At 49.6% G+C, this 26,579-nt stretch overlaps 1 protein-coding gene across 2 annotated transcripts in view; it reads left to right on the top strand.

The window, feature by feature from the left end:
* LOXHD1 (lipoxygenase homology PLAT domains 1) overlaps nucleotides 1-25,299 on the top strand; it is a 150,557-nt gene extending 125,258 nt beyond the window's left edge. For both annotated transcript variants that reach the window (XM_046025791.1, XM_046025790.1), the window contains 7 exons: nucleotides 2,565-2,682; nucleotides 3,517-3,691; nucleotides 5,283-5,468; nucleotides 11,408-11,578; nucleotides 17,803-17,935; nucleotides 19,240-19,398; nucleotides 24,819-25,299. In XM_046025791.1, coding sequence (XP_045881747.1) covers nucleotides 2,565-2,682; nucleotides 3,517-3,691; nucleotides 5,283-5,468; nucleotides 11,408-11,578; nucleotides 17,803-17,935; nucleotides 19,240-19,398; nucleotides 24,819-25,299 — 1,423 coding nt within the window. The remainder of the gene's footprint in view (nucleotides 1-2,564; nucleotides 2,683-3,516; nucleotides 3,692-5,282; nucleotides 5,469-11,407; nucleotides 11,579-17,802; nucleotides 17,936-19,239; nucleotides 19,399-24,818) is intronic.
* Nucleotides 25,300-26,579: the final 1,280 nt, after the last annotated feature.

The following is a 26,579-nucleotide window of genomic DNA, read 5'->3' as shown; positions in this document are numbered from 1 at the left end:
CAGGCCCCCTACCCACAAACCTTCCCTAGTTTCTTAGCGATGTCTAAAATTCTTCCATCAAATAGCTGCTTTTCCACATGAAAGCTTGGGCCCTGGTTAGCTCTCCGGCTGTTCTGAGTCCCAGAGACCAGTGGGTGAGTGGGTGCTAGGCCTTTTCCCAAGGACAGCCTTTGGTGGGGGTCAGGGAAGGGAAGGAAACCAGAACAGGAAAGGACTGGGGACAGCCAAAGGTCGCACGCCCCACTCCCAACGCTACCTCTTTTGCTGCTGAGTAGAGGCCCCTTTGAGCAGAGGAGCAGGGCAGGCTCTGGACCACTTTGGCAGCCCTGCTTTTCTGAACCAGAGGCAAGCAGACCTGGATCAGAGGATGACCGCCTCTCCCCAGGTGGCCTGTCAAAGTGGAGCCCTCCTACATGTCAGCTGAGGTATCTGAGGGAGTGGGGCAGCAGGAAACATGCGGCCAGTGAGTCATGGAGGGATGAAGGGCCCCGGAGGGGCTTCCACTGTGCATGTGGACCTTTTACCCTACGGAGAGGTGGTCCATCCAGGCGGGACTGGGGTCTAGCCTCTAATAAAGGATGAGGGGGCGTAGTCATCCACTCTTTAGTCTTCTAGAAGAAAAACTTATTTCTTTCTCCCTTTTATACTGCCCCACCATAAAATCTCCATAAAATGGGAATACTTGGCTAAATTCAAAGGGTGAAAATTGAAGAGAAACACAAAGCAAAGAATTCTTTTTAAAAAAAAAAAACAACAAATTCTAAAGTTCCTTAAATCTGCAAAATTATGCACCTGGTGAGGAATAACTATTTGAGAGAATTTGAGAGAATCTCCAGTACAAGCTCGACAAGGGGATTTGTGAGCACGCCCTTGTAGTTTCCACAGGACCAGAACGACAGGCAGGGCTTAAATTAGAGCAGGAGGGATTTAGAGCAGACTTCTGGGAGAATGCTTTCACTGCTAATCATCATAAAATGCAGATGAGCAAGTTATCGAAAAGGGTTAGGCCTCTGCTCTTCCACTGCCTCCGAGAGAAGGAGTACTTCTTGGTTTGCAGCATTTTCCATCCATCCCAGCCCCCTCTGGCTGTGGCCTCTGGTTTTGTTTTTCTTTATCTCTTTTTTTTCTTTTTTTCTTTTTTTAAATTTCTTTTCAGTGTAACAGTATTCATTGTTTTTGCACCACACCCAGTGCTCCATGCAGTACGTGCCCTCCCTATTACCCACCACCTGGCTCCCCCAACCTCCCATCCCCCGCCCCTTCAAAACCCTCAGGTTGTTTTTCAGAGTCCATAGTCTCTTATGGTTCACCTCCCCTTCCAATTTCCCTCAACTCCCTTCTCCTCTCCATCTCCCCATGTCCTCCATGTTCTTTGTTATGCTCCACAAATAAGTGAGACCATATGATACTTGACTCTCTCTGCTTGACTTATTTCACTCAGCATAATCTCTTCCAGTCCCGTCCATGTTGATACAAAAGTTGGGTATTCATCCTTTCTGATGGAGGCATAATACTCCATAGTGTATATGGACCACATCTTCCTTATCCATTCGCCCGTTGAAGGGCATCTTGGTTCTTTCCACAGTTTGGTGACCGTGGCCATTGCTGCTATAAACATTGGGGTACAGGTGGCCCTTCTTTTCACTACATCTGTATCTTTGGGGTAAATGCCCAGCAGTGCAATTGCAGGGTCATAGGGAAGCTCTATTTTTAATTTCTTGAGGAATCTCCACACTGTTCTCCAAAGTGGCTACACCAACTTGCATTCGTGTGTTGGAGAGGATGTGGCCTCTGTTTTTAAACATATGTCTTATATACAAGGAAGCCCAAACGCCAAGTGGCATCCCATCTTCAGTGTCGCTTGCATTACCCCCAAGGCTTATCAGCAGCATTATCTGAAATAGTTATCAGCAGCATTATCTGGAATCAGTTATCAGTCAAGCAAGCAGCACTGAAGGTTGCATTACACGTGTAGCCCTGTAGGAAGAGCAGTAAGAAAGCAAGATAGAGCGTCTCTGAGAGGATGAGGTCATTCAGCAGAAAAATAGTAATAGCAACAAAAGCAATGTTACCTCTACGTGCTTGCCACTTAATAGTTATTGGTATCATTACTCGGGCCACTGCATTTAGTTTTGCAGATTGTGTACAGAAAAATGTAAACGGTATCATCTAGAGCTGAGTAGTGTACAAGCTGCCCCACCATTTATGGCAGCCCTGTCACTCTTAGAATCTCACTTGAAGCCTGCAGATACGGAATTCCTTTTACATTTTAAGTTGCTGTCACATTCTTTTGGTGAGATTGCAGGACCAGTGTCATTTCCACCAGAATAAGGATGAGGAAACCAAGTCCCAGAGAGAAGTTTGGACTGCTCTAGGTGGCTGGCAGAATGAGATTGGGATGGCTATCAGCCAAACTCACTTAACCCAGTCTTTTTAGGAACACATCTGGGGTGCAAGGGACAGACTGCTGGGGAGTCACTGGGAGCCTCTCTTTCCATCCTCCCTCAGGCCTAACCCCTCACTCTAGCCAGCATCCTGCATTATGCCCCTCCTCTCTTCCCCAGATTTGAGCGGGAGCAGAATGACACTTTCATCATGGAGATCCTGGACATTGCTCCATTCACCAAGATGCGGATCCGAATTGATGGCCTGGGCAGCCGGCCCGAGTGGTTCCTGGAGAGGGTAAATGTCTTCCTTCCACCCACAACCCAACCCTTCTTCCTGCTCGTCTCGGTTATCAGTGGACCTGGTTAAAGAGCAAATGTCACTTTAGAGGGTTATGACATGAATCAGATCTATGTGATCCAGTGAGTCCTTTGGCTTGAATTAACCAGAGAACATAGTTTCAGTTGTTTGTGTTCAGTATGTGCTGTCAGTATAATGTGGACAGACATAATGTGTCCTTCTTGGAGGAGGTAAATTGGGAGGATAGAGAGAGAAGTAGCAAGAACCGGGACAGCAGAGGGTCTAATGTTGGGCACTACAGGCAGGATGGAAGGGAGATTTTGGTGCCCTAGGATCACACATTAGGTAGCTGCCTCTTTTTCCATCTTGGGCTCTGCTCTCCCTGATTTAGTCCTCAAATCTCCCAGCCACCAAAGGCTATTTATCCTGAGTCCCCTGAGGTTCCCACTCCCCCTCTTCAGCCATTAGCGGCTTTTCCTTGAGCCAACAATAAGGGGCCCACACCAAGGACAACTTGGCCAACTAAGGGTATTTATGGCTGACAGTGGTTTGGTTGGTCCCTTTTTCTGTCATGTATTCAACAAACATTTCTTGTGCACAATAAAAGTACCTCTCAGAAACAGCTTTGAATGAATTACCCATTTCCAAATCCCCAAACTAAGAGGTTTCAGCCCCTGTGCAAGACATACAATGCAGGGTCTTTTTCCCAGAGAATCTTGGTCAGAAGAATTCATCGTGGGTCCTTGGGGTTCGGTAAAGGGGCCTATATTCGCAGGTGGACTGTTGGTGGAGGTGAGGGGGGGTGTTCCCACACTGGCTCCTCTCATCCAGATCCTCCTAAAGAACATGAATACTGGAGACCTGACCATGTTCTACTATGGAGACTGGCTGTCCCAGCGGAAGGGCAAGAAGACCCTCGTGTGTGAGATGTGTGCTGTCATTGATGGGGAAGAGATGATGGAGTGGACCTCCTACACTGTCTCAGTCAAGACCAGTGACATCCTGGGTGAGTCAGGGCATCCATCCCATCTCCCAGTCCCATATCCCACTCCACTTGCCCTTCCTCAAATTCTGGCTCAGGTCCTGGGCTCTGGTCAGGCTCTCACTTTTCTTTGGCTGACCTTCCAAATGCAAGTCCTTTCCACCATGTGTCACTTTCTGTCCAGACAAAGTACTTCTTCCCAGTGACTGAATTGGCTCTTCTCCTCCTCCCTCAAGGAGGTCTGGGAGAACCAGTTTGGGCACTATGGTCAGCACTTTTGAAAACTGTGCAGGAACATGACTCAGAGGCCCTCTGTCTTCATGCTGCTGTGAATCTTAGATGCCTTTGGGTTCCTTGACACATGTGCTTGGCAACCATCTTCTGTGTGCCAGGTTTGGTCTGGAGTCTTAGGATGGAGAGATGACCCTGAGCCCTTATGAGTCTGACATTCTAGTAGAGCAATGACAGTGAACTAAGCTCTGGTAGAGGTCTGCACAGGAGCTGGGGACCCAGAAGAGGGTTCTTTATCTAGCTGGGGATCAGAAACAAGGGTCATGGAGGGCTTCCCAGAAGAGATACCAAAATCTAGTGCAGAAAGACAAACAGAAGCCACTGAGGTAGATGGAACACCAGCTGAAGGACCTTCTAAGCAAAAATGCTAGTTTGTGCAAAGCCCTGAGGTTGAGTGGGAGCACACTCCCATCGTGGGAACAATGTCTCCCACCTACTCTTCTCTATATCAAACTGTTCTCCGGGAGCTTTTATAAGGAATGTGACAAACTCATTCGCAGTGAGTATAAATGTCTTGTGACGGGTTAGCTTGTAGGCCCTAATAGCTTACATTTTCAACAAAGAAGCATTTAGCCAAAGAAATTAAGCTCTCATGGTAGGATCTCAGGAGTAAGTGTGGGTCCATATAGCAGGTACGTTTGTTGGTACCTCTCTTCTTCCTTTCTCCTAACAATGGAACCTTCACTCTTCTTGCCAAAAGTTCCAAGTGTCCACATGTTTTCTACCCCTACATCCCCTCATGAAGTGATCTCAGAAAATAGCTGATAAGTCCCTTGATAACCATAGGGTGTATGTGTCAGGAAAGCTTCATGGAGTCACCTCTTTCAGAAACATTTTCTTTTTAACTAGGGTCAATACCTCTATTAGGCTTAACAAATGATACAAAGCTCTAGTACAGACTGTCAACCAGGGATAGATCTGGGGAATAAGGAACTTTCCTATTTCATTCTGAATCCATGTTGTGCAGGAAGGAGCCTAGATTTCTAACCTGCAAAGCCAGTCTTCATGGCATACCTTTTAAGTATGGGTGTATTTCCCCAGAAATAAATGAGTTTTTGCACTAAACCACTCATACTTGCTAATCAGACTCCATTTAGCCCAATAGCATTTAGAAGACACAGAGATAAAATGAAGGATAGAATTGGAGACCCAGGAGTCTCAAAAAACTAACCAACTCTTTCCAACCTCCCCACTGGCCTCATCAACACTAAACTTTCCATCTGCACTGATGGATCCTGCAAGAAAGCCAGGATGGGAACCAGAGCAAGTGGACTGTGTGTTGATGAGGCTAACACCCAGAACCCTTGTTTTGTATACTTCCTAGGAGCAGGCACCGATGCCAATGTGTTCATCATCATCTTCGGGGAGAATGGGGACAGCGGGACACTGGCCCTGAAGCAGTCAGCCAACTGGAACAAGTTTGAGCGGAACAACACAGACACATTCAACTTCCCTGACATGCTGAGCCTGGGCCACCTCTGCAAGCTGAGGGTCTGGCATGATAACAAAGGTAGCTCTTGCTCAAGGTCAGGGTGGTGAGGACAGCAAACCTCAGCTTTCCACCATCCCCCTGGCAGCATGTTGACCCTCCTACCGCAAGGTGGCAGGCAACTAAAAACTGTTGGTTGCCACCATTTTGACATTTCCATCAGTTAGAAATGTCCTGTGTTTCTAGACAAATTTTAGAAATCAAGCTTAGTGCCTAACTACACCGTTGTCTTGTTCATTGCTCTTTCCGTAATGGCTATCACACTGCCTGTACTATAGTAGGGACTTAATATAGTTTTAATGGAATTTATTTATAGCCACATTTCACTCTCTCAGACTCAGTCCTGATTTTTTTTTCATGCCGCAGTCACGAGAAACCCACATCTCTATGGAATCAGAGTTTTTCCCCATGCCTTAATATTTTCAAAAATTAAGTCCTGGCCATGAATCCCAGGTTCATGACTAGGTCCACTAAGACTGGCTTCCCCACTTTGCCCCCGACACTAGCTATACACATATCTAGAGTTTCTCATTTTTCTTGATGCATTTTTCTTCTATACAAAAACTTTACAGCCAATCATTTTGTGTCTCCTCACTGTCAAAAGGAAAGGGAGGCACCTCAGCACCACGGACAGCTCCTCACTGTCAGGCTGTACTGTTTGTTGCTACTGCTGCGCTTTAGGTGGCAAGCTCTTCAAACAGCCTGGTTCGTCCCTTGGATAACTCAAGACTATCTGATTGTCTTCTTGGTCCTGGCCTTAAAGAAACCCCTGGCACCAATGTTATCCTCTTTCCTTTGTAGGCAGAGAAGTGGGCCTCCTCCCCTCCAGCCAGACTTGGGATCTGAAAGCAGGGAAAGGAAGATGTCTGTCTGTATCCTCAGTGAACCCAGGTGGTTGGGATAGTAGGGTCAGGAGAGGTACAGGGAAGTCCAGGTTCTGTGCCTAGCTTCCTCTTTATAGTAACTTTCTCCTCCATAGATGGAAGCTTAAATGTTAATATAAGCCAAGACAGCTAAATATGTCCTTAAGCTCTCTCTCTCTCTATGCCACATTTTTTCATATTTAGTTTAAAAATATTCAAGCTACATTATGCTTCCCTTGCATAGCAATTTATGAGGGTAAAAATATTTCATTTGAGAGACTTCCACAAAAAAAGTTGTGATGCCTCATAAGTTACAAATGTTTAGTTAACTTAATATCATGGCAGTCATCTCTTTCTTTGAATCTACCTTTCCATCTTTTTTGTTTATCCAGTAATTTTTATGAAAAATTTTAAGGATGAACAAAAGTGAGGAAAATGGCATAATGAACCTCCACATAACCATCACATTGATCCAACAATTACGAGTTGTCATACCTGCTTTCCCCTTCTCACTTTTTCTTTTTCTTTCCTAATTTCTTTTTCGTTATTAGATTATATAGAATCAAACCCTTCATATTATTTCATCCCAAACATATTTAGTATGTTTCACTTTTCAAAATGGACATTTTTAAGTGATACACAATGCCACTATCACACTTAACAATGATTTCCTTGTGTCATCTGATATCCACTCCATACACAAATTTCCTTAACGTAAAAAATGCCTTTGTACTTTTGGGTTTGCTTGAACCTGGAAGCAAACAAGATCTTCACTCTGTGTATAGCTGCTGTCTCCCTTCAGTCTCTTCAAAAGCAGAGCATGCCTACTTCTTTCGTCATGCCATTTGCTTGTGGAAGGGATTGGGCCAATGATCTATAGGATGTCTACATTCTGGACCTGTTTATCGGCTTACTGTAGTGTCTTTGCCTCTCGATTCCCCATATTTCCTACTATTTGGAAATTAGCTCTAAAGGCTTGGATTCGGTTCAACTTTCTTTGGCAACTTTCTTTAAAATGCAACCGTGTGCTTCCCGCTACCTCACGGCAATCCTACTCTTCCTGACGTTCACACCAAATAGTGGATCCGGGGACTGTCAGCCTGGTTACCCTGACACCCTTCCCCCGCCAATAACTGTTCATCTAATGGCTTCACCCAGTGATGATCAATTAGGACGACAAATGGCGATTTTCTAGTTGTCCTTTCTTCGCCACTTATTAACTGTAATTCTTTTGTTAAAAAAATGCTCCCATGATTACCATGAAAATATTGTCCAGAGAAGACAATAAAGGTAAATGATTTATTCATCCTCTTAATTCCAATTACCTCCATAGCTTTTATAATACAGAACAAATTATAACATACTGTTTTTATTTTCTAATTCATCTTCCTTGCTTACTTGCTTTCTCTGATGAAAACTCTGGGGAAATGAAAAACCTTTTTTCTAAAGATTTTGTTGTTTTAAAAGATTTTAGTTATTTTCTTAAAGATTTTTATCTATTTATTTGAGATAGAGTGAGCAAGAGAGAGAGATCTACTGGGGGGAGAAGCAGAGGGAGAGGAGGGAGAGAGAGAAGCAGACTCCCAGCTGAGCAGGGAGCCCAGTGCAGGGCTTGATCCTGGGACTTTGGGATCATGACCTGAGCTGAAGGCAGGCACTTAACTGACTGAGCCACCAAGGTGCCCCATGAAGAACTTTTTACCACAAAATTTAATCTATAATTTAAAAAGATCACTATGATATATGGGGAAGAATAAGAACTACAGCATCAATATTGTAAATTCTGTAAAATTCAAGTGAAATTCTGGAGAACAACTATGTGTCCACAAGGTAGTGTGTGTGTATTTGCTTTCTGGTGTGTGCATGGAAAGGAAACCATACAACTATAGAAGAGAATGTGGCAGATATGCTCTGATATGGATTGGCTGTGAATGAAAAGGTGTCCAGCAGTGGGGGGTTACTATCATTGTGTTAAAAATTTAAAAAGTAAAACTTTAAAAGAGGGGACTTTGGGGCACCTGGGTGGCTCAGTCAGTTAAGCATCTGCCTTCAGCTCAGGTCATGATCCCAGGGTGCTGGCATCAAGTCCCGCATCAGGCTCCTTGCTCAGCGAGGAGCTTGCTTTTCCCTCTTTCTCTTGCCCTTTCCCCTGGTCATGCTCTCTCTTGCATAATCACTCTCCCTTTCTCTATCTCTCAAATAAATTTTTTAGAAGAGGAGACTTTGTAAAGAAATAGACTCTCTAATGGTGGCTTTCAGATGGCTCCTTATTGTTCCACAGGGTCAGGATAGTCTCCACCATCAGGCTAGTGCTGGCCACACTGTTAGCCAAGCTGTTACTGCGGATTCGTCTTCACCAGTAAAAGCCAACCACGTGACATCAGCCCCCAGAGCTGCTTGTTTCCAGCTGCATGTCTGATAGGTTCTTAGTAGAGTTCATGGTGATAGGGTCCCTGTCAATCACATTGAACATATCCAAAACAAGGCAACTAAATCAGCCATGAGAAAAGATCTGAGGACAAGTTTCTTTCATCTTAAAGGAGTTGGGGTTAGCCTGCTATTTATCATGGAAGGAGGGTTTTTGTTTGTTTTTTAAGAACTCCTACTTGAAAAGAGAATTGGAGATGGGAGAGACAAGGCCATGCTTTCAGAGGACAGGGGAAAGGGGAGAAGGGTGGGAAGAGAAGCAACCAAGCACCAGGGCAACCCAGGCCAGACACATTCCTTCTCTTCCATCTCTGGTTGCTTTCACTCCTATATTCGAGCACTGAATTGTCTGTGGGTCAAGTTAAAGCCAGCCCAGAATCCACCCTTTCCCTCCGCTCACTGTCACCACCGTCCCTGGAGTCCAAGAAGTAAATCAGGAGTGAAATCTACTTGGGCTGTGAAGAAGGGTGAATAGTGCGTTCCAGCAACAAAAATGATCCTGCGACGACCCACCTCTCCAATTAATGTCATCCCTCTCCACTAACACTTACCCATACACACACAGTCACACATTTATAATTCCCATCGATTATTTTGTCATGAAGCCATTGAAACACCATCATCCTGGAGTCAGGAGAAATCATTAAGCCAGTGATTCTCAATGTGTGACTCTGGTACCCGCAGCATCAGCATGACTGAGGAATTAGTTAGAGATGGAAATTCTTGGACCTCATTACAAACCCACTCAATCAGAATCTCCAGGACGGGGGGCCCAGGTGAATGCAGTGCAGGTCCTAGTTCTCAGCCTTGGCTCTACATTGAAATTGTTGGGCAGCTGTAAAGACCACTGACGTCTGGCTCCTACCCCAGAGACTCTCTTGTAATTGATTTGGGTAAGGTCTGGAGAACAGAATCTCTCTCACTCTCTCTCCCGCTCTCTCTCTTGCTCTCTCCTTCACACATACACGTACACCTTCCAAGGGCACCAACATTTGGCTTCTCTTTCTCTGCCTTCCTTTTTACTTGCCTCTCCCTTTCTCTGTTCCACTCTGGAGGTCTGTAAGGACTGCTCCAACAGGTCTCCTGTGCATCATTTCCAGACTGAACACACCAGGGATTATTAAGCGAATCAGTTTCATGATGTTATCATCTTGAAAGCCGCCAATTTATAACCTTACAGTCAGAACTGGCCCCAATGTGAAAAAGTAAAAATATTCTTGAGTTTTTTTAAAGTTTATTGATAAAATTATTTACCACTGTTTAACTCAACAGAAGTATTTTAAATTTTAATAATTATTTCAGGACTCATGGGTTTTTACTTCAGTACAGATCTATGTTTAAAATAATATATGAAGAGCCTTTTAAACCCAGAATTAGGCTATCCTAGGACTGCTGGTGTGTATGCCCTGCCCAGGAGCCTCCACATCCACTCCCCCGCATCCCCGGAAGACTGAGGGATAGATGTGTGTGTCCATCTTTGTGCGTCTTTGTGCTTATAAGACCCTTGAGGCCAGCAGCAGGATCTACAGGTGTTGCTGGAGGCAGTGTCCAATCCTAGAGAATGGCTTTTTGGTGGGGACAGGCCCAGGTGACATGGGAGGGCAAGACATGAGACTTGAGCATATACGTGCCTTCCTTGCGAGGTTGCCTTGTGGACAATTAATGAGCAGCCGGTACCACCCCATAACCTGTCACACAACAGGATTTCCCCCACGTGTGATGGGTGCTTTGGCTTTCCAACTTCTCAGAGAGTAACTGCACCAGTGCGAGGTACGAATAAGACGCAGCTGCCACAGCAAATGCAGAGATTTATACTTGATAGCTGTGATTTGGGGGGAGCACTTCTGAAAGAAGCCCTGCCAGTTACAGCAGAAGCAACTGTATGTTCAGTATTGGGCTGAGACCTTTCAAGTTTAACATATACTCTGAAGAAGCAGCAGCTCCAAATCCCTTCTGTGGCCGCTGAACAGCCAAGGTCCTCAACGTCGTAACAGACACTGCCCGCATTCATGGAGCGGCTACTACGTGATGGGCAATAGGCAAGGCATTAGGGAAACAAAAACAAATAAGACCAGCTCCCTGTCCCCCAAAACCTCATGGTGAGAGGAGGAAACACGTAAACAATGATGACACGGGGAGGTCAGGGAGTGGCCAAGGCAGGTGCAGGCCTACTGGGCAATCAGGGGACACTAGGGAAGGCTTCCGGGAGGAGATGATGCCAGAACTAATTCTGGAAGGTTAACCGGCCTGAGTCAGGTGCATACTGGTGTCAGGAAGTAATAGGATTTGTCCTTCAGCTGTGTGAACTCCCCAGAAGTCAGTGGCCCCCATTGTGAACCTTGTGGAAGTTACGAGCCCTCTCCCTGGTAAACATGTAATCACAGCACAATTCCTCCCAGTCCCTAGACTGCTTCATTCACATACACAGATCTTCTAAGGGCTCATGAACCCCAGGCTAAGGATTTTGCAAAGAGCATTACACGCCCTGGGCTAGAGGAGCCCTCAGAGACCATCTAGCCCATGTCCTCATTTCCTCAACAAAGAAAGCCAGGCTGAGAGAGGATAGAGAACTCTTGTGGGGGGCCTCACGGCCAGTGGGCAGGAGGCAGCAGAAAGCTGAAAGCGAGATAGCACGTTCAGCTCCCGGTCCCCACGAAGTCTTTTCCACAGGGATCTTTCCTGGCTGGCACCTGAGCTACATCGACGTGAAGGACAACTCGCGTGATGAGACCTTCCGCTTCCAGTGTGACTGCTGGCTCTCCAGGAGTGAGGGAGACAGGCAGACGCTCCGTGACTTTGCCTGTGCCAACAATGAGATCCGTGATGAGCTGGAGGAGACCAGTACGTGGGGGGCAGGTGTGACTCATGGGCTGAGTCTTCAGCGTTAGATGGGAGGTGGCTCAGGAGGGGGTGGAAGGGCGTCGGTAAATCTGAAGTAGAGACTGTTACAGCTGGAGGGGAATCAGAGGTCCTATGAAGGAAAGAATTTGGGGAAGGTACATAAATAAGTACCCTAAATATTCCTTGATGAACTTCGAACAGCCAAGACGGTCCCAGATCTTGGCCTCAATCACAGGGACTAATTAGGTAGCCAGAAAACCACAGGGGACAAGCTCACCCTGCCCTGAGGGCTGGGCTGGGCACTTGAGTGGGAAGCTCTGTCTCTGGTTTATTTTTGTATCGTGGGCTCCATACGACTGGGGCCTGTGGCAACAGCTGACAAATCAAGACTTCTGGAAACAGAACGTGTAGGAGGAGCCAACCTCTCCTGCAGCCTCTTTCTTAGATCCGCAGGGGATATTTAAAGGGAAAAATAATTGATCCCCCAAATGAATGGCCATCCTAGGACTAGGGAGTTGTCCCTTTACTATAAATGCCTGTAGTCTGGGTTCAGCAGATTCAAAGAAGTCTTATCAAAGGCAGAGCCCAGTGTAAAGAAAGGATTTTTTTAACCTCAGTTTTCAAGGTAATGCTAACTGCATTAAGAGGTGAACCCCCAAATCTCAATGGCTTAACAAACCAAGATGTATTTCTTACTCATGTAATAAACGGTCCAGTGTGGTCATTGGCAGGAGACCTTCCACACTGTGATTCAGGGACCCACGTTCTTTTGATCTGTGTCTCTGCCATATTCTTTTCTTTTTTTTTTATATTTTATTTATTTGACAGACAGAAATCACAACTAGGCAGAGAGAGAGAGAGGAGGATGCAGTTTCCCTGCGGAGCAGAGAGCCCGATGCGGGGCTCGATCCCAGGACCCTGGGATCATGACCTGAGCCGAAGGCAGAGGCTTTAACCCACTGAGCCACCCAGGCGCCCCTCTGCCATTTTCAACATAGGGCTCCCATAGTTCTTGCAAAAGGAAAAAGAGCATGGAGAAGGCATGCTTCCCTACCTTCTTAACAAATTGCGTCACTTTCTGTTGGTGAGAACTAATCATTTGGTTCTATCCAGATGCAAGGGCACCTGGGAAATGTAGTCCCTGGCTGGACAGCCCTTCCATGGGGAAAACTGTACCATGGAAGGGAAGCATGGCTCTCTGGTAGAAAGCCACCCATTATGTTGACCACACCATCCAAACTACCCAATCGTGACCTTAGCTGCTCCAAGAGATGGTGAGCACTATGTCCCAGGGAGCATCCAAAGGAGGGGCCAAACACCCCTTGTCAGGTTTACGGTGCGAGGATTCCTCCCTGATTCAGAGGTTAGACCCCACACTTAGAGAGGAATCACTGGTTGCCCAGCTTCGTGACAGATGCGTGAGTGGTACACACTGCTCTGTGTCCTCCAGTTTATTTGTATCAGCTTTTGCACATGGTTAGTGTCCCTACAGCTAGAAGCTCCCAGAGGTCAGGGACAGGGCCACTCATGTTTGTAGCCTTCTGCAGCTCTACAGGCTTTGGGACAGCAAGTGTGCAGTTAGTGCGCAGCGAACAGAAGCGGCGGTCCTTTCTCTTAGAGCCGCATGTCTTGTTAGAGGGAGAAGCGTCAGCCCCTTATGCAATAGGAAGGCTTAAACCCCTTCCACACGTGCCAAGAGGAGCCTCTATGGCATATCTATGGCTATTGGCATTCAGGGGAGGAGAGATTTGTGCGGCTCACAGTATAATCACTGAGTCTCCTTCGAAGACTTCCTGCCAAACAGCTGCTCAGACCTTTGGGGGTTGGGTTCGCAGGGAGATGGCCGAGGGGAGCAGCACTTGGGTTAGTTCTGGAAGGATGTTACAGACTGGAGATTGGACAGCAGGAGCAGGCAGCCCAGGAGGTGGCCCGGGTGATCTGTCTTTCCTTAGAGGCCACGGACGGCAGCTGGTGCCCTCAAGGTGTCCGCAGGGGGACAGATGACCATACCTGTGTCCTCAGATGGAGAGTCGCACTGGGGAGAGCCTTGGACACAGCTGGATCCAAACATCCCAGTCCTCAGCTACCTTTATTTAGCCGCTTGGCAGACATTTACTGAGCGCCTCCCAAGTGCCACAGCCCCTGCTGAGGTCTGGGACACACCAGTGGGTGAAACCAAGACCCTGCCCTAGTGGCACTCACTCCCAGTGTCTGTGGCCTCGGGGCGCTTCCAAGTACGCCGCTTGTTGAGAACCAACACCCTCTCAGTGCGTGAACAGGGCCTCATATGTTGGGAAGCACTCTACACCTCTGTTCTCGTTAGGCCTTCACAGCTCACTCCCACCCCTGAGCTGGATCGGGAGCAAGTTCTCACCTCTATACCGGCGGTAAGGAAAACAAAGCCCGGAGAGGTGAAGCGACACATCTAAGGCCCATTCACAGCTGGTAGGACCCAGGTGACCTGATTCCTAGGCCAGGGCTCACTGCTCTGCTACAGGCTATCTCGTCTTTACTGGGCTTGGCTGGTCTCCAGATGGGTCAGTTGCCCCACCTGGCTCAGCCCCTGTTCTCTGCCTTTCCCTCTGACTCTTGTTAGCGGTTCCAGAGCCGCTCCCAGCCCTCTGCAAGCACCAGCCTCTGCAGATGATTCCAGCGTGCGGCAAAGCTGAAAGCCATCGGCAACCTTTAAGTAACAATGACATCTGGGTCCCACTCCCAGATTCTGTTGCAATTAATCCGGAGTAAGGGCTAAGCAGTAGTATTATAAGCTCATGTGGGCATATGCAGGCACACACATACACATACACATGTATACACACACACACACACACACACACATCCCTGGGAGGATCTCCCTCACTGGGACATCCTCCAGCAGGACCAGCCTCCCCCCCGCCTTACAACCCTTCCCCTTCCTGTTCTCCCTCCCTTGACGCCTCCTAGGGCTGCTCTTTGAGCCTTATCTACCCAGTTTCCAGGCCAGAAATAGTCCAGCTAGATGACCAGCTCCCCAGGGACGGAGGACTACCTGCTTCACCAGGCAGCTCTGTCAGAAAATCCATCTTCGGGGCGCCTGGGTGGTTCAGTGGTTTAAGCCGCTGCCTTCGGCTCAGGTCATGATCTCAGGGTCCTGGGATCGAGCCCCACATTGGGCTCTCTGCTCGGCAGGGAGCCTGCTTCCCTCTCACTCTCTGCCTGTCTCTCTGCCTACTTGTGATCTCTCTCTGTCCAATAAATAAATAAAAAATCTTAAAAAAAAAAAAAAAAAAGAAAATGCATCTTCATACTCAAGTTCTCAAAGCTCCCATTCTTTGGGAGTCCCAGTGGAGTCAAACAGAAAATTTCAGGAGTGGTCAGGACTCTTGGTTGTCTGGGCCTGAACCCACATTGAGGCTCCGGCAAAGAGGGAATGTGTTGTTTCCCAGAACTTGGAAGTCTCAGGTGGAGCTGGCTTCGACTTGGTTGTCTCCAGAGGCGCCAGTCACTTCAGGACATCTCTGTCTCAGCTTCCCCTCCACTCTGCTTCTTTGTCTACGCTGTGGGAAGATGCTCTCTGGTAGTCCCAACCCCACAGCTCTGTACTTAACATTTTCAGCGGAAGAGAAGAGGGTGTCTCCCAAGGGAAGATTCTGACTGGCCATCTGAACCACAAAGCAGGAGGCCTCCTGACACTGTGAGGTGGGAAAGGTGATCTGGAACAGCGAGTTCCAGGAGCCCACTGTCCCAGCATCATGTGCCCCTGCGGTTCCTGTCTCAGGACAAGCCCTGTTTATTCAGCACCTCTCCCATGACAGGACAGCCTGAATTCCTTGCTCATCTTCCTCCGCAGATGCCATGCCCAAGAGGAAGATTTCAAGGGTGGTTGCTCTCCCCTCTCCTGTCCTGCCACGTGAACCCGACTCATGCCCCCAGAGCCCATGGTGGCTTTGCTGGTGCCCCCTTTATGCTGGTGACTCATGCCGGAGCTCCCGAGCTCCTTTCTCCAGCCGGGCTTGCGTTGTGGGTGTGCTGGCCTCGAGGGTGGCCTTACACTGATCCCCACTAGCCTGGGGCCACCATTCCCACCTGCCCCATTCCTTCAGGTCCCTGGTGCTCCTCTGTCCACCCCCCCCCCGCCTTCCACATTTTTATCAAGCCATTGATGAAATACCGGGAAAGAGGACAGGGTGAACTACGTTCACGGAAACTTCCTCTCAAAAGACCACAGATGCCATTGGCAACATTTGTTCCCAACTTCTCTAAATGTCCTTGCTGACACACCTTACTTGGCTTCCTTACCCTCAGGACCAACGGGAAAGGATTTTGGCCCATTTGCACTCCATCTGCATTAGTTCTTGAATCTCTGACTTGAGCTGACCTAGTGAGCCTCTAGGTTCCTCGCGCTCCTGCCTCCTCCCCTAGGTGCCAACAAACCATTTCCTCAACAAAGCCCAGGATTCACCTGGAACTCCCAGGTTAGGTTGCAGAACTCACACCCCCCCCCCCCCGTGGGGAAGGCAGAATGGCAGTGGGAGCTGACAATGGCTCAGCCATCATAGGTCTCAGTGTCCTGGGCTGGGATGTGTACGGACCCACAGAGCCTCGTCTTCTTCAGGAGATATGTGCTCTCTGTGGCTCTCCTCCTCTATCATTGGCTACCTTCCTGCTTGTCCAGATTCATTCCCCCCATCTCAGCAGCAGACGCTCTCCTTTAGAGAAGTCACAAGGGCAGAAGGGCTAACATTACACCGAGCTGTAGGCACAGCCATGCCTTCTCTCCATTGTCTATATCACATCTCTGGGAGAAAGGTGCAGAAACAGCTGTCCTTTGCATCCAGAATCCCAAACCCTCTGATTCCTTTACTGCTCCAAGAGCCACATGCACAAGGGACACTCTGGAAAGCTCCATCTCTGTCTTGGTCCCTGGGGAGGGATTGCTGGCTCACGTGAACTCCCAGCCCTCCTCACCTCCTCAGTCTTTGCTTGTGCTCCTCCCTCTGCCTAGAACCTCCTTTCATTTTCTGCCGATGGCATCACTCTTCTTTGAGAACAGGCTCAAATGCTGCCTCCTTCCTGAGGCTTCCTGTGGCAGAATCATTCATTCATTTGCTCACAAAGTATGTATGGAGTGCCTGTGTGTCCTGCACTGTTCTGGGCACTTGGGATCTATCAGTAAGTGAAACAAAGACCTCCCCCTGCCCTCATGGTGCTTACCTTCAGATGGGATGGGGAGTACAATGAACAGTAAAATCATAAGCAAACTACATAGCATGTTCCTAGGTAACAGGTGATAAAAAGAAGAGAAAAATGTGGAGCCCCTGAAGGCAGGCCAGGAGTGCTGGGTGCATAGGGTTGCAATCTTAATTGAGGGGCTGGGGCAGACTTCATGAGCAAGGACGAGGTGAAGGCTGAGCCTAACGAGTGGGAGTGAAGAAAACAAGGAGTTTGGGGGGGGGGGGGGGCAGCACTGCTGTGCAAGGAACAAGGGCACCTCCCAGGGCTCCAGGGACAGCACGGAGGCAGAGTGCATGGTGGGAGCAAGGGAGAAAATACGAGAAGAGTTAATGGGCAGCTGATTTTTCCTCTCACCCTGAGCTCCCTCAGCCCTTTGCTGCAAGCTTGCAAGGGTAGCACACTCTGTCTGGGGGCTATGGTCGTCAGTGTGTGTCTGGGGCTATAGAGGCAGTTCCAGTGTCCCCCAGAATCTAGCTGCACCCCGACACTTGGCAGCCACATAACAAACATTGCTGAGTGAATGCAGACGCGCTTGAGGGTAGTGCAGGGGAGGAGGGCACCAGAGTGAGAACTGAGACCAGGCAGGACCTGCGGCGTGTGTACAAACTTCAAAGCTCTCCGGGAGTCGGGCCGGCCCACGCTTCCCTGTCCCTTTCTTCTCTCCTCCTCTCTCTGCACATGATCTCCATTTTACATGTTGGGGGCTATCCCTCCCTGAGAACCAGGCCCCAGCACCTCTCCCAAACTCATCCTCCCCCACTGCTTCCTGGGGCTTCCCTCCCAGCAGGGCAAAGCTGTTGTTCTCTAACGAGAAGAGGTTCTAATAGTAGCCCAGGAGCGGTGCAGGGTTGGGGGGGTGGGGAGGCGCGGGCAGACTCTCCTGGTAATATCTCTTTGCGGAGACCCCATCCTGCCCCCCAGCCTGTGGTCTAAGGTCAGAGGGCAGACCTGGAAGCCACAGGCAGGGGGTGCTTCCCGCAGCTGACCCTCTCGCACCTTCTTCACCGCAGCCTACGAGATCGTCATAGAAACAGGCAACGGAGGTGAAACCAGGGAGAACGTCTGGCTCATCCTCGAAGGCCGGAAGAACCGATCCAAAGAGTTTCTCGTGGAAAATTCTTCCCGACAACGGGCCTTTAGGAAGTAGGAAGAGGGGTTCCCACAAGGGAGTGATGGTGGGTGGGGTGGGTAAGAGAGGGACCCCCAAAAGCAATCCCCTTGGTGGGCGCCATAAGTATACAAATGGGCCTATACTGCATTTACCAATCACCTACTGTGTGCCAGCCCTGTGCAAACTCGTCAGGACCGAGGAGTTTCCTTTATAAAAGGTAAAGGAGGGGATTGCCACTCAAAGAGAGGCTACTAGATGAGAATTTAATTATGTTGTCCATTGAAAAGAAAGAATAATTCTGTAACGTGCTAGAGGTATAATTATCGCTACAATGGCAGTCACGCTTAATATAAAACTGTATAAAATTACCACATACACCTTAAGTTTATGCAGTCTTATGTCAAACATATTTCAGGTTTTAAAAGTTAATAGAAAGCTACGGCAAAAATTAGTAATTAGCTAATGAAAGAGAGCCCTCGTGGCAGCAGGACCGGGTAGCACAGCAGACCTCCTCCAAGTCCGTGCAGACAGGTGCTCATGGCCTCGTTGAAAAAGAAAACATTCAACCATGAGATCGAAAGAAAGTCATTGGAGGAAGGGCGGACAGAGCCTCTAAGATGCTCTGTAGGGAAATCAGCCTGGAGTTTTGGGTAAAGGCACCTCTTCTCGCCATTCTTGGTTGGCAGGCACGCCTGGACAATCTCCCCTCCTCCACACCGGAGCCCCCTCTGAACCGCCCAGATGCCCCCTTCCCCTCCCCGCTCCCTCTAGAAGTGCTTACAGAAGCCTGTGACCCACTATAGCTCTCATCCGAACTCCCTGTGCATCAGGGCGAAGTGTGAGCTCCTTAGACGGGCATTCTGGACCGCCACAGATGGCTGCACCCTGCCTCTCCCCTTGCCACTGCCCCGGCTGGACCCCAGCTGCAGCCAAGCCAGTACTACCCCTCAAGTGAAGCCTGTGCCTCCCTGCCCGCAGTCCCCAGTCAGTTCCCCCTTGGGTTCCCGTCCTCCCATGGCTCTGCTCTCTGAACCCCAACATTCTCCCCAGCTCAACACCCAGGGCCCAGGGCCTCCCCCTTCTCCCGGCTCCATCTGCTTCATGACGGTCCCACCCCCTGGCGCTACGACCAGGCAGGGGCTTTTAATGACTGTGGTTGTCTTGTTCCAAAACTAGACCAAATCCCTGAAAGAACGTAAGCCTGACATCAGGCCGTGGTTGCCATTCCATCCCTGCTCCTCAGACCAGTGCCTGGAATGCAGTAGGCACTCAGTAAATGCTCACCTCCTTCAGTGGGTACAGGCAGCTCTTACGGGCCTATCTTTGTGTCCTGCAGGGGGACCACAGACACGTTTGAGTTTGACAGCATCTTCTTGGGGGACATTGCCTCCCTCTGTGTGGGCCACCTCGCCAGGGAGGACCGGTTCATCCCCAAGAGAGAGCTGGTCTGGCACGTCAAGACCATCACCATCACGGAGATGGAGTATGGCAATGTGTATGTACTGTGCCTCTGCCTCCCACCCCGCACCCCCTGCCCCGGGAAGTGCTGTTCACTCTGCAGGGACGGACCTCCCCCCATCTACCCCAAAGTGCTGCTCACTCTGCAGGGACGGACTCTGTAGGGGCTAGAGCAGAGGCAAGACACCAGACCCCAGGGAGCTGTCCCCTTCAAGGCCACCTCGTTCAGGAAACTCGCAAGGCAGGAAGGGTGGAGGCAACTGGACTGTTCTGGAGCTTTCTGAGCCATAGGCCCACCTCCAGAGACAGGGACTAGAGCAGATGAGCTGGGATACTCCAGCCTTTTAATCCAGGGATGCTTCCTTGGAAAAACCCCGAGTGAGCCAGACAACAAAAGACAGCAGGCTCTTCCCTTCCCTTCTTCTCCCCTCCCCTCCCTGAGCAACGACAAAGAAATAGAGCTTTGAAGCTGGCTGCTTCTGCCCTCCCAGTGGGCAGAGTGGGAACCAGAGACCAGCTGGAGTCACCCCGTGGCCCACCTGCCTCTGAGGACTCTGGATAAGGAGCTTTTGCATCCCCCCACCCCCACCCTCCAGGGCCTTCTGGAGACTCGGGCATTTCTGGAGGATTAAGGGTTTTAGTTACCTGGGTAACAGTCCACAGCCGTCAGTTTTTCTAATTAAACCCACTTAGTTACCACATTGGATGCCAGAAAGAGCCCGGAGGAGGGCAGGAAGGACAGTATGAAGGCAACAGGAGGGGAAGAAAGAGATGCCGCGGGGGCAGCGCTTGCCTCCGGGAGGCTAGGCCCGGACAGGGAGTGACTGGCGAGGTGCACAACTCACAGGGCCAGCCTGCTTGCTAGGCCCCCGCCAAGAACTGTGGCCCACCCCTCCTGGCACAGGCCCTGCCCATAGCCATGCCTTCCTGGTGACATGCTCAAGGCCATGACTTCCTGGTGATCTGCTCATGGCCATGACTTCCTGGTGAGTGCAGCAGACAGAAGCAGCAGCCAGGTGTGGGCTCGGCCTGTAGGCTCCAGCTTCCAGAAGCCCAAGCTTCTCAGAGCCAGGTGTGCCTGTGTCCCCTACCCCCTCTGCAGCAGGCAGACATCCTGGGATTGGCTCCCTCTGACCAAGCTTCCCCTTTGGGAATTCGCCAGAAAAGTGTTCTGACTTCCGAGCTTCTGTCTTAACCTGCTCAGGCTGCAGCACCAAAAGACCACAGACTGGGTGCCTCAAATAGCAGACACCCGTTTCTCAGCATTTGGGAGGCTGGGCATGGGAGGTCAGAGTACCAGCCTGGCTGGGTCCTGACGAGGTCTCTGTTCAGGGCTTGCTGTGTCCTTGCAGCAGACAGAGTGAGAGCAAGAGAGAGAGAAAGGGAAAACGCAGGTGTCTCTTCCTCTTCGGGGCACTATTCCCATCCAGGGGCCCCACCCTAGACCTCATCTAAACCTACTCACCTCCTAGATCCCATCCAAATGCCATCACACTGGGGGTTCGGGCTTCAACGTAGGAATTTGGAGCTGGGACATAATTGAGTCCCTTTCAGGCCGCAGTGTGAGCCATTGTTCTTTTAGAGAAAAAACAGCAGGTACAGTAAATCCTGCCAGAGTTCTGGGTGTGGTTGCCTGGAGCGGCACTGATGGGTACTGGAGAGCAGGACGCAGAAGGCCCAGAGGAGTTCCCGACTCACCCAGCAAGCCCAGGCCAGGGCAAAGCCCCTTCTGTCACCTGGTATATCCCCCCAGCCACATGGAGTATGGCTGCGGGCGCCACACCTCTGCAGACCCCCAGAACGGACCAAACCAGACAAGACAGTATAATAAAATGAAACAATGAAATTGTCCCTATTGATTTAAACCAACAATGTTGGCTGTGAGAGAGGGAACCCCAAATCTCAGCGCCACCCAGCACCTTCCAGTCTCGGAAGGAAGGGAAAAACTAGCTCAGCCCATGAACTTCCTACCCCACAGTCCAGGGTCCAAGTTACAGGATTTCTCTTCCAGTGGAAAGAAGCTGCCATTCCTACACTCTCAAGAGTGTGGCCTTTTGTCACGATGTCACCAGGGCTGGAGGGGGAGGAAGGGATGTCCATGGGGTGGGGGACCTTCCCGATGGGGAGGAGGTGCAGGGGGTCCAGACCCTCGACACTAGGGCTGTCGTCGGGTCAGCTGTTTGGCCTCTGGCAGTTAGTTACCCATCACCCCCCTGTGCTCGCTGTCCCCTTCTGGGAAGACAGCTGGATGTTCCCTGGCATCTGGCAAGCCTGTGGTTGCTGAGGGACGGTGTGTCTGCATCCGCGGTTCTGTTAATAGTTGGGCCTCCGTGAATTACAAAAGAGTTTAATCTCAATCTCCCATAAACACAGTAACCTCAAATTTTCCTTTTCAACCATTTCCAGTTCTGGCTCCTCCTCCTTCTAACCAGTCCTCCTTCACCACTAAGATCCTCAGGATTTCGGTGCAAGGACCCACACAAGGGCTTTTCCTTCTTCTTTTTATTTTTAACCAAAAATAACTATTGTTTTAGCCCAATATCATATATAACACACAATCATATTGGGGTGCCTGGGTGGCACATTCTGTTGAATGTTCAGACTCTTGGTTTCCGCTTGGGTCATAATCTCAAGGTCGTGGGATTGAGCTCCACGTTGGGCTCCAAGCTCAGCATGGAGTCTACCTGAGATTCTCTGCCCCCCACCCCCGGCTTCTCCCCACCTCAAATAAATAAATAAATAAATAAATAAGTCTTTGGGGGCACCTGAGTGGCTCCGTTGGTTAAGCGTCTGCCTTCAGCTCAGGCTGTGATCCCAGGGTCCTGGGATTGAGTCCCCAGTCAGGCTCCCTGCTCAGCATGGGGTCTGCTTCTTGCTCTCCTTCTGTCTCTACCCCACCTTGCTCGTGTGCTCCCTCTCTCTCTCTAATAAATGAAATCTTTAAATAAATAAATCTTTAAAAAATACAGTCATGGGGCACCTGGGTAGCTCAGTCGGTTGAGTGACTGCCTCGGGCTCAGGTCATGATCCTAGGGTCCTGTGATCGAGCCCCACATCAGGCTCCCTGCTCAGCTGAGAGCCTGCTTCTCCCTCTCCCTCTGCCTGCCACTCTGCCTGCTTGTGCATTCTCTGTATCTCTCTGTCAAATAAATAAATAAATAAATAAACCTTTAAAAAAAAATAGTCATTTTAAAAATTCAAATAACACACTGTTCACAGAAGCGTGATCATATTTACATGTTTTTCAAATATATTTAATTTCCTTTCATTTGTTATTCTTTGCTTTTGCCTTTATTCTTTCTGATGACCCTATCCTCATTTCTAGTGGGAAAAGCCTGGATTGTGTCCTTCCACATCTAGAGTCTTAACTCCGCAAAGCCCTAGGGTCCCACCTTTTGGTGATCTTCATTATATCTATTAGAAATCTTTTCCTTAGAGCTATACCATGGAATATTTTTCAGCCATTAAAAATAATGAATTAAATATGTACCAGATGACTTGGAGCAATTCCCAGGAAAAGTAAGATATGGGAAAACACATATTATACGATGCCATTTTGTAAAGGGAACACTGACGTCCCGCATATGTCTGTGTCTATGTGGGTCTGTGCAGGGTTGGGTGAAATGGAAGGAAATTTGGCAAGATACACCCGCAACTGTTACATGGGTTATCTGAGGTAAAGGTGGGATGTTGAAGTGGAAAGGAAGGAGGGAAAAAGGAGAGAGAGCCAAGCGAAAAGAAGAAAAAGAGTGCATTTAGAAAAACACGCATGTGATCACATGGTTTGTGCATTTATATAGAATTATGTATATCAGTGAGGATTTGCATAAAGAAATACATTTTTAAAGAATGTCTAAACAAAGAATGAAGTTATATCCCCTCTAAGAAAATGTGGCATGTAACAACAATCCGCATTTATCAAGTGGTAACTGGAGGAAGAGAGATCTTGAAGCAAACAAGGATTTCCTCCCCCTGTCTTTCAGTGGCAGATTCCTCGGGTGGCTAGGAAGTCTGGGCCCCGGGCCCGGTTCTGGCTCGCCTCCGGCAGTGACTTTTCTCCTCCAAGACTTAGTTGCCTCTTCTGTGAAATGGGAGGATGATGCCTACAGCTCTGGGTAGTTGTGGGAACTAATGAGACGCAAGAACGCAAAGGCCTGGCACTTAGGAAGCGTGCAGGAAAGCAAACTCTTTTCGCAGTTACGGATTTTCATCTAAGAGGGGTCTGATTTTGTACACTGGGCACTCCCTCTTAGGGCTACCTCCCTGACGTCGTAAGTCAGTGCCAGGAGAACTTATTTCCGAAGCTGTTAAAATTCTAGCAGTTGGGAGTGGGAAGAAACCAGAGCAGTTGTTCAGTTCAAACCTCTAGCATTGCCAATGGGAAAACCAAGGTCGGAGTAGGGGCTTGGCTTGTCCGAGGTCACACTGGTGGTAGGTGGCAGGGCTGGGGCGACCCAGTGCAGCATTTTCCCACCATGCCCTCTGACTTCTTCCTTTGTGATGAATTATTGGGCTCACAACCATTACCCAGAGGCTAAAATTGGCGTTGTGTGGGGTGGGGGTAGAGAGGAGACTTTTTGGTCCGAGACCATTTTTCTTGTCCCTAGATTGGCTTCTGCTTATGGTGGTTTCTTCAATAAGGACTTTCTCTTGCCCCTTTCACTCTACAGACCGTGCACACACACTCATAGTTCAACTCAGCCCAGTGCAAGGGATTTGGGAGCACACATTCCCCAGTGACGTTTCCACTTGGCTTTGCCTGGGATTGTCACTCTGGGTCCTGCAGCTGTCTCTGAAGGTGACAAAACTGGGTAGAAATATTCATCAGTCCCTTTGAAAGAGCAAGGGTACTGCCTGGCTTGTGTGGAGTGAGCTTAGAGAAGGCCAGGGGCCGGGGCAGAAAGGCAAACACCAGACAGAGGGTCTAGTCACAAAGGGTCTTGGAGGTGGGGTTTACTTAACCTAAGAAGCCATTAGAGGGTCCTGAGCAGAGGAATTACATTCTTGGGCTTACATGTCTGCAGAGTCACTTGGCTGCTCTGCAAAGAATGGACCACAGGAAACAGGGAGACCAGCTGGGAGTCTGATCTGTCATGAGGGGGAGGTGCTGGTGACTTGGACCAGAGGGACAGCAAAGAAGATAGTGGGCTAAAGCACACTTTTTCAAGCGGCTGATTCTGGACCTATTTTAAAGACAGGGTCAATGCGATTTGCTGGTGGATCGCACGTGGAATATAGAGGGGGCGGGGTAAAAGAATCAAGGAGCAACTACAAGGATAGAGAAGCCACTCACTGTGAAGTCTAAGATAAGCAAGGCTGCATCCTTGTATTTCAATGCAGACATCTCCAGCCCCAATATCCTGCCACCTGGGGAAGGAATCATGTATAGACCCGGAGCCCAGGGGGGAGGGTGGGAGCCTCGGCTGCTGTCGACAGAGCCCCCTCCCTCCCCATTAGGTACTTCTTCAACTGTGACTCCCTCATCCCCCTGAAGAGGAAGAGGAAGTACTTCAAGGTATTTGAGGTCACCAAGACAACGGAGAGCTTCGCCAGCAAGATCCAGAGCCTGGTGCCAGTCAAGTACGAGGTCATCGTGACGACGGGCTATGAGCCAGGGGCAGGCACCGATGCCAATGTCTTCGTGACCATCTTTGGGGCCAACGGGGACACGGGCAAGCGGGAGCTGAAGCAGAAAATGCGTAACCTCTTCGAGCGGGGCAGCACCGACCGCTTCTTCCTGGAGACGCTGGAGCTGGGAGAGCTGCGCAAGGTACGAGTGGAACATGATAGCAGCGGCTACTGCTCGGGCTGGCTGGTGGACAAGCTGGAAGTCACCAACACCAGCACTGGCGTGGCCACCATCTTCAACTGCGGCAGGTGGCTGGACAAGAAGCGGGGGGACGGGCTCACCTGGAGAGACCTCTTCCCTTCCGTCTGAGGGGCTGGAGGCCCTCCCCCACACCCCTTCACCAAGATGCTCCTGACCTCCACCTTGGGTTTCAGCAGTCTTTTCTCAAAGCCTCCTGGAGAAGGGTGGCCCAGAGCTTCACGTTCTCTGGAGGCCACTGTGGGGGACTACTGGAGGCGTCCTGCCCTCCCCCAGTCTCCCAGACCTACAGGAATCAATCAACATGTGTCATAATCCTGTGTTGCACTGAAATAAACTTCTGTGTTTTCTTTTTCCAATAACAGCAACAAGCCAGGCTGAGACTTGCTGCCAAGTGTGGATGGGAAATTGGGGCTTCACCCAGGGGATAGAAGTGGGGAAGAAGAGGCCATCGAGATGGTGTCTTTTAAGCAAAAACTAATTAATATGTTTTTCCCAAAAAAGCTGGGCTAATTAAATTATTACCAGCCACACCCCACAAAGAAGTCATCTTGGCGTCTGCTCACTAAGAAGTGCATCCTTTCCCCCAGTTCCAATAAATCCAGTGGCAAATGGAGGAAAAAAACATCAGGAGGAAGTGCTTTAGCCCCGGGGGGATTTATGATCCTGTGAAAATGTACATGATCCTTTCCACCGTTTAAGGAGAAGCCTTGCCAGGTGCCCACTGGTCATTCTCACCTGTGATAACACAGCTGAGACCCAGAGAACTGAAGAGAAACGGAAGGGGGAGGGGCGGGACCTGGAAAAGCCTGGTCACCAGTGCATTCAGGCTGAGCTACCACATGGGTCACGGGGGGCGGGGGGGGGGGGCGGCGGGGAGACACGAAATGAGTTCATCTGTGGCAGTTTGAATTCAGTGCTGGCACTGAAGGGGGAGTGTGTCCGGCATGTCGAGCAAGGGAGCAGGACTCATGGGTGCTGGGGTGGGAGTAGGGGAGAAGTAATCACAAAACAGCTTTTTGTGGAACTGGTTCTCCCCCCCTCCCCCTCCACCTCCCCACCACCACCCCTGTCCCCGGAGGAACACTTCACCAAGCCTTGAAGCTCTTCTGAATTCTCATAGGTCATAAAAAGTGCAACCACCACTTGAAGTCCCAAAGCCCATGACCGTTCTGCCACTGAACTGTCTGGCTCCTAGATAAAGGCCAAAGTCACACTTAGAATTCGTCTGATCTCATCCCCCAACTCAGTCCTCTCACAGGGGGACCAGAAGGGAAGGAGGAGTGCACGCGTGTATATTCATGCGTGTGTGCACCGCTGTGGGCGCGGGGGGCAGTCCCTCCCCTCTCTCCCCACCGTGCACTGTCACTCCCCCTCCCCCTCTTGCCAAC

Source organism: Meles meles, chromosome 12 (genome assembly GCF_922984935.1).
Source record: "Meles meles chromosome 12, mMelMel3.1 paternal haplotype, whole genome shotgun sequence".
Lineage (NCBI taxonomy): Eukaryota > Metazoa > Chordata > Mammalia > Carnivora > Mustelidae > Meles > Meles meles.
The sequence above is the reverse complement of the archived record's forward strand: the minus strand, read 5'-3'. Positions and strand labels throughout refer to the sequence as shown.